This window comes from Cololabis saira, chromosome 11, assembly GCF_033807715.1.
Source record: "Cololabis saira isolate AMF1-May2022 chromosome 11, fColSai1.1, whole genome shotgun sequence".
NCBI lineage: Eukaryota > Metazoa > Chordata > Actinopteri > Beloniformes > Belonidae > Cololabis > Cololabis saira.
The window spans coordinates 34,849,868-34,858,344 of NC_084597.1; the positions used below are offsets into that span (position 1 = coordinate 34,849,868).

General features: G+C 39.3%; 1 protein-coding gene across 1 annotated transcript; it reads right to left on the minus strand.

The window, feature by feature from the left end:
- Nucleotides 1-4,168: 4,168 nt before the first annotated feature.
- Nucleotides 4,169-4,444, minus strand: LOC133454736 (heat shock protein 30-like). The gene has a single exon (XM_061733461.1). It carries the CDS (start codon nucleotides 4,442-4,444, stop codon nucleotides 4,169-4,171), a length of 276 nt encoding a protein of 91 aa, XP_061589445.1.
- Nucleotides 4,445-8,477: the final 4,033 nt, after the last annotated feature.

Here is an 8,477-nt window from a genome sequence, read left to right on the forward strand (position 1 = left end):
AACGTAGGAAAATATCTCCGGTTTAGCAGATATCCGCAGATATCCGGCTACGTGTGGACGGGGTCTCAATTAAAATGTCTTCAACAACTGGGGAATGGTTGGAACGGTCAGAATGGGAAAAATGCCAAGGCGATAAATATGATGGAAGGAAGGAGGTGAAGATTTCAATTAAAGGGAGGACTGATGATGTAAGAGGGTGGGGGATATATGTTACAGACAATAAAAAGAAATCAATATCCCGATGTGTTGCCAAAAGTCTGAGGTTAAAGAGAATGTTGTCACTGTCCCGAAGCTGTCACAGAAGGAGTGGAAGCAGCGATTCAGATGGGAGTGGTGACAGTGGAGGACATGAAAAAGGGAAGCTCCAGATAGAGAGAGGGAGGAATGATGCGGGAGAATAGACCTCCGATATTTAAAGGATTCTATGAATAAACATTTGGTCACCGCCACCAAGAAAAGCAAGGAGCAGCCCTGCAAATAGAAAGTAGACGAAAAGTTCCAGAGTCCCAACAGGAAACTGCGCTCCTCCTCCAACTGTGCCACGTTTTCAGGGCAATCCTTCTATTCTTGGGACGGGGAAAAGCCTTGACAGGAACCAGAGCATGACAGAGAGTCAACATACCAATGGTAATAGCTGGTATGAACTTCAGAACAATGCAGAAGTTAAATAAAACTGGGTGGGACATGCTTTTAATGGTGCTGCATTTTTCTGTATTTATACCCCAGATAGTATTGTTTTTACTGTGTGTGTGTGTGTGTGTGTGTGTGTGTGTGTGTGTGTGTGTGTGTGTGTGTGTGTGTGTGTGTGTGTGTGTGTGTGTGTGTGTGTGTGTGTGTGTGTGTGTGTGTGTGTGTGTGTGTGTGTGTGTGTGTTATATACGCATATGAGATAAAAGGACATTTTCTTAAAGTGGCTTTGCAACACTTGAAATTGGAGACTATCTGTGGTCTTCAAGTGAATAAAGCCAGCTTTGGATGACTAATGTAGATCTTGTACTTATGTAAAAGTAGTAACTACTACTATGATGGGCAAGCAACCGGTCTCTCATCTGATGACAGCAAGCATCTTCAGATATGGAAAATGAATGAATGAAAAAGCATACTAATTCCATACTGTGAAGTACTGTCATGTGTGCCATGAGAGTATTCTCATTCAGGACTAAAACAGTGACTCTTTTTGCCATCAAATGCAGAAAACAGTGAAACAAAGTTTCACAGTAACAAGTCATGTAAGGCATGACCCTAGTGGAGTATAAATACAAGATTTATTAAACTGAAGGACCTCTTTTTATACGGAAATAGTTTAGAACTCTTTGGTAAAGTCAGTCATTTGTTTTGGGAACTAGCAAACTAGCAAGAGTTGAAGTTTGATTACAAAAAATCTCAAGAAAAAACAACATTTTGTGAAAATATATTTTGTGTCTGAATTAAATGTGATTCTCAATCATCTATATATGTTATGAATCCTTCATTAGTTTTTGAATTGATTTTTGTTGGTTGTTTTTTCAATCTTTTACATCTTTCAGCATTTTGTAGATCTTTTAAAATAATTTGACACTTTTTAAATGTATTCATGATTTTCATATACAAAACTAAAATTCTGATTTCATATATTTATTGCAAAAAGATGGATATCTATGTTACATTTTTATTATTTACTTTTTTAGATATGTTTAATTATTTTACTGGATAAAAGTGTCTTATTAGCCCCTTCAATTCTTATTGAATTTATGAAAAACAGAGAGAAGAAACCCTGGTGCACATACAACACAGAGGACTTGCATGCTTTTCAAAAATCATTTATTTGACTTTTTTTTTATACAGTATACAAACATTAAAAATTAGAACAAAAAATAAGAGAAAAAGGCGTTGTTGTCCCCAACCGGAGGAGGTCCGGTCTTCATTAACTTTCTGGTTATTACCACAGAAGTCCCCCCACTCACGTCACCGTGATCAAGATTATTTGATAGGAACAGCAACTTGTGTCAGACTTGTGTCCGTGGTCATAAAACTTGGAACTACTTACAAGGTAATCAATGGACTCTTGTAAGTCTGCAGACTCCTATCATGAATGCAAAGATACTGTAGTCTAATAGTATATAGAAGGGCCATTCACAAAGCTAGAATAGCTTATTATTCATTGTTGAGTATACCAAAAGTAACCGATGCTTTCTGTTCAGCACTGTAGCCATGCTGACAAAGAGTCACAACTCTGTTGAGCTGTGCATTCCTGCAGCTCTCAGTAGTGAAGACTTTATGAGCTTCTTTAACAGTAAAATAATCAAAATTACAGAAGAAATCAACCAGGCCCACCCGGTAGCGGTTGTGGGCGTTTCTTCAGCTTTAGCGACTCCCCTAGGTTCTGACTTCACTCTAGACGGTTTCGCTCCTGTAGACCTCCCTGAGCTGACCTCAGTTATCATTAATAAATCAACCATGTGTCTGTTAGGCCCCATCCCGACTCGACTGTTCAAAAATTCTCTTTTTCTTATTGGCACGACAATACTGGACCAGATCAACTTATCCCTAAACCCAGGATGTGTAACCCTGGTTTTCAAAATTGCAGTAATTAAACCTTTACTTAAAAATCGTTCTCTTGACCCAGACATTTTAGCTAATTATAGACCAATTTCCAACCTTACATTTGTATCTAAAATTCTGGAAAAGGTAGTTGCAAGTCAGTTATGTGACTATTTGTAAACAGTGATCTACGGTTACTGATGACTTTTCCAATCATGAATAAAAAAGAAAAAATGCTAAATATTTTTCTTTTAACATATTTCTAAGGCAATAAGCAAAACATACAGGTTTCAAAATTAGTAGTCTTCACGTAAATTGCATTTCTTTTGATATATGAAAAATAACTTCACATGATTTTCACATTTCAGGATATTTAAAAAAAGAATTCTGCATTTTTACAATTTTTGATATCTCACAACTTTTTTTAAAGATTTCCTATTTCTATGGGCTCAAATTAATGCCATAACTATTTTGTATCTGTAAATAAACTTTGTACTTGCATTTTGTGCGTGTGAAAAAAATATTTGAACTTGCAAAAAATATTTGTACGTGTAGAAATATTTTGTGTGTGTGTAAAAAATATTTGTACTTGTGAAAAATATTTGTACTTGTAGAAATATTTTGTGCGTGTGAAAAAAATATTTGCACTTGCAAAAAATATTTGTACTTGTAGATACAAAGCTACAAACTTTTTTACAAAAGCTACAAAACTTTTACAAAGCTACAAACTTTTTTACAAAAGCTACAAACTTTTTTTCAAAAGCTACAAACTTTTTTTACAACTATGAGTTTTGGCAGTGTTTTGACGTGCCAAAAATAAGAGCCAATCAGCGATCTTTGGCACGGGTTTCAAAGCGTTTCTGGAGAGCCAATCAGATCATTGCATCGCCTACTGACGTCGCCGCCATATTGGATGTGGCAAGACTGGGCTGCAAACTAATACAAGTAAATGGATTTATTTTCATAAAGCACCTTTCTACAAAGAAATTTACGTTTTACGTCTCATTTATTCATTCACACACGCACTTATATACTTGGGAAACAGTTACCAAACATACAGCACCAAATATAATATATTTAATTTTCTCAGACGGCAAAAATAAGAACTTTATTGATCCCACATAGGAGTAATTCATGTTATATCAGCTATAGAGAACAAGGTAGTGCCGAAAAACAATATATATCTCCCTTCACTTGAGCCCATATATTTCTGGCTTTTCAGTCATAAGTTGTAGAAAGAGAATACAATGTACTGTCATATGCGACCTACGTTTTAAAATAATGTTATTATGTGTATATGCAAACACTAAATGGTCATCATTTACAGATTACATAAAAGGATGACACGACATCAAGTGTATGAGTCCATGTTTGCAGGTTAGTTCTGTGATCAGTTGTGTGTCTCTGCTCTGCCGTCTTCTGTCTGTGAACACACACTCTGCTTGGTTTCCTCCTCTGAGCTCCTCTTGATAGTCAGCTCTCTCTCAGCCTCCTCAACACTTGGAGCTTTGCTTTCCTGGATGTGGACTTTTCCGTCTGGAGACAGGTAGGTGACAGTTTCAGGGTTCATTCCTTCAGGCAGATCCAACTCCTGTCTGAACTCATGGAGTCTATAAGTTTAAGAGTATTTCCTTTCCTCCTGCTTCTTCTATGACTTCCCACTGACTGTCAGCTTCCTGCCCACCTGTCTGACAGACAGCTCCTCTGGAGAGAAGCCGTGTGTGTCCAGCGTCAGGCCAAAGGACTCTCCCTCTTTCTGCAGCTGGTAGGAACCTGGTTGCAGGGACACGCTGCTCTGGAAAGGCTCAGTCTCCTCCAGGATCCTGTCTTGCAGTTTGTCCATCACCTCCTGTAGGTTTTTCTGTTGATAGATCAGAGGTCTGACCTCTGGCCACAGACTGCGTACAGTCCAGTAGAAGTCCATGAAAGGGCTCAGAGCTGAGGGGAACTCACCCTCTGTCTGGAAAGGCCTTAAAGAGCATATTGCAGGTTAGAATTTTTTCAAAAATGATACCTGACCTTATGTGAAAATGACTATGTGAGAAGTTAATGTAGGATTTAATATGTTTTACAAGACATAAGGGCACTTATTCAGAGGAAAAAGTGGCTGATTTTAGCCAAGCTCGTACAAACGCTCTTTTTTTCGACCACCGCGTCATATGACGTCACGCCAGGGAGACGTCTCCACAGCTCTGCCCCATGTTACTGCCCAGACCCCGTACACACGTAGCCGGGTATCTGCTAAACCCAAGATATTTTCCTACGTTTGGACCTGTCATCCACATGAAAACACAAATAAACGAATGTTTAAAAAAACTCCGGGCAAAGGGAAGATTTTTGAAAACTCCGTTTATGTAGATGAGTGTAGACCTGGTGTAAACAGAGACAACCGGAGTTTTGCGTTTTCGAACGTCACATTATGCTCCAAAACGACAACAAATCAGCTCTGATTCTGACGTCTAACGTGCGACCTTTGTTTACTACAGTTCTACAGATGATCCACCATCTGTTCTCCAAGCTATTTATTAAATAAATGGTCTCTGCTCTTGACACCGTTACACCGACGCGGAGCCTACGCCGTAGGGTACGCGGCGACGCGCAGCAGCTGCAGCCCGGCTGCGTCGGTTTAACGCAGCAGCTCCGTGGTGGGACCATGGATCTGACACGGGGGGAGTCGAGCTCGTTTCCCGAGAATGAGACACGGCTCCCGGACCCGGGAAAGCTGCGCAGCAGGACTGCTTCGATTAACGCGGCAGCTCCGCGGCGGACACCGGGGGGAACTCGAGCTCGTTGCCCGAGGAGGAGGCGCTGATCCCGGGGTAACTGCGCCGCGGAGACGGCCCGGAGTCCGGAAGACCAGATGATCTACAGGTCTGTGCTTATGAATGTGGTCGAAAACGCAGATCTTCGGTTCTGTGTGGAAGGTTTTATTTTTTTTTAACAACGATGTAATGTGGATACAAATTAATTTATAAACGAAGGTGGGGAAGTATTCGGTTTTAAAAAATACCCGGCTATTTCGGATGCTTTTAAAAAAAAAAGAGAAGATAATAAGCCTGTTTTCTGTTTAGAAAGTACAAACGTAGACAGATTACAAGTACTCACCCGTTTTTAAGGAGTTATTTTCGGAGTTTCTTTCAGGAGCACGGGCGGGTGCTGTAGTGAATAAAGGCGGATTTATGGTTCCGCGTAAAATCGGCGTAGCCTACGGTGTAGGGTACGCGGCGCACGCAGCGTTCGGTGCGTCGCCGCGTAACCTACACCGTAGGGTCTGCGTTGGTGTAACGCGGACACATAAATCAGCCTTTTAAAAAGCGAGTTTCAGCTGTCAATCAAAAGAACGTGGGGGGACTAACGGGTTCTTAGTCATATTGGTGTGAATACACATTCACAACCTCTTCAGTGTCACAAATAACATTAAGATCCATTATTTTTCCTATTGTTGAATTCACCGCGCTCCCCAGTGTGACGTCACTCCCGGTTCAACTTTTTCAGATGCGGAAGTAAAATACTCTCACAAAAACAACTCCAGAGGTCACTGTAGTATATATTTATGCGTATTTCAATGAAAATTCAGTTCCTACATTATTTTCCTACACATTGATTCACAGGGGTCTCCAACCTGCAATATGCTCTTTAAGACCATCACAAACTACAAACCAAAGTCCCCTCAGACGTCTGACAACCTCCCCCTGGCAAACAAGCTCAACGAGTTTCACTGTAGGTTTGAGTGTGAGAGGTTCCCCCGCCCTCTCCTTCCACCGCCCTGGTCACATCCACTACCCTTGTACCTCAGTGGACTCCTTCCCCCTCCATCTCTCCACCTCCACCCCCCCTCCCTGTCAATGTGAGAGATGTGGACCGTCTGTTCAGGAGTCAGAATCCCAGGAAGGCGGCCGGTCTGGACTCTGTCTCCCCTTCTGTCCTGAAGCACTGCGCTGCCCAGCTCGCTCCGGTGTTCACCAACATCTTTAACACCTCGCTGGTGCTCGGTCACATCCCAGCATGTTTCAAGGCCTCAACCATCATTCCCGTTCCCAAGAAGCCAAGGTTACGGACCTCAATGACTGAAGTGAAACAGGCCTGTAGTTAGTAAAAATATTGTTTTCTCCAGCTTTGTATACTGGGATCACTTTGGCAGTTTTCATTTTACTGGGAAAGCAGCCCAGGTTGAATGACAGATTACAGATGTACGTTAAGGTTTCTGCAATAGGGTCAATTTCTTGCTTTATTAGTGTCATGTCGAGACAATTCCAATCCAAGGAAGTTTTGTTCTTGAAGTTATTGACAACACCAATAATTTCATTTCTATTAGTCTCTGTCTCAAGAAGATGGAATTTTTCAACACCGCCCCCTTGTGGAGGATTTATTCCCTTTGCCAGTTGAGGTCCCACATTCACAAATAAGTTGTTGAAGCCACCTACCAAATCATTTTTGGCAGTAATTGTTTTACCATTTTCTATAAAATAATCTGGGAAGTTGGAGCTAGTTTTTCTATTTCAAATAATTGAATTTAATATATTCCATGTGCCCCTGATATTGTCTTTATTATTTATTTATTTTTTGTTTTTATTATTTTCACTATATTAACACTTTATTATAATAATCCTTCTTACATTTTCTAAGAATATCAATTAGTTTATTATTATATCTTTTATATTTAGTTTCTTTTTCTTTAGTTCTGTGTTTTATAAATTCCTTGTACATGGTGTTCTTTTTTTTACAGGCATTAAACAACCCCTTTGTGATCCATGATTTGTCAACGCTTTTACGTGTATGGTTGCTTTGTTGCATTGGGCAGCTTCTATGATATATGGCCAAGAAAGTATCCAAAAAAGAGTCATAGGCAGGTTCAACATCCACTGCTTCATATACATGTCTCCAGTCTTGTCTCTGCAATTCAGATCTCAATGCTTCAAGAGTATCCTTTGTTCTTATTCTCCTCTGTCTTTTTACATTTTCCTTCTTAATCATATTAAATTCACAATCATAAATAACAAACACTGGCAGATGGTCACTTATATAATTTATTAGTAATCCACTAATCAAATTGTCTTCCATGTTATTAGTGAATACATGATCCATAATTGTAGCTGACTGGGATGTTATTCTGCTGGGTTTAGTAATGCTTGGATATAGGCCCATACTATACATTGCTGCAGTAAATTCCTCAATCAATGCTAAGTTATTTGAGTTTAATAAATCTATGATGTAGTCACCACAGATAAGTGACTTTCTGCTCAGTGTTTGTAAACATGTCATTGTGAATGTTCTAACATACATAATTTTATCATGTCTGTCTTTATTCTTTCATAATATATGTATGTACATTTCCGATTTTCATTATTTATAAAGTTACCAAAACATTTGTTTGACATTTGAGAATTTTTTAAATTCTCTAATTATTTAAATGTTCAACAAGTCATTCAAATGCATACTTTTTATTCTGTCAGGAGGTCCAGACACTCCGTAGTTTCTGTCCACCACAGTCTCCACCAAGTGGTGCTGTTTCACAAAGGTGATCCATTTACAGGACTTCTCCTGAAATATGATATGATATATTATATTATATTATTATATCACTGTTTTTTTTGTTTGTTTGTGTGTTTGCTATTCCAAATGTTTTAAACCATCCAGCCTATTTACTGATCATTGTATCTTTAACTGCCATAAATATTATTTGTCATTATTAGGGCCCAAGCACTTACCCTATTGTATCCGTAGGATTTTTTTTTCTTTATTCTTTCTTCTGACAAAAGGAAGGCCTGTTTGCCTTCAATATGAATATATCTTATGACATCAATAAATAACAGAGCGCGCACCAACATATGTTGCTGTCTTTAATGTATCCTGTCCTTTATTTTGTTCATTATTTTTGGTTCATTGTTTATGTGCGTGTGCGTGTGTGACAGACGTGCATGGGATAATTGTGAAAAACGGAATCAACCGCGTTCCCT

Bases quoted from the DNA above. Each gene is read 5' to 3' on its own strand.
- LOC133454736 (XM_061733461.1), bottom strand. From the start codon at position 4,444: ATGGACTTCTACTGGACTGTACGCAGTCTGTGGCCAGAGGTCAGACCT.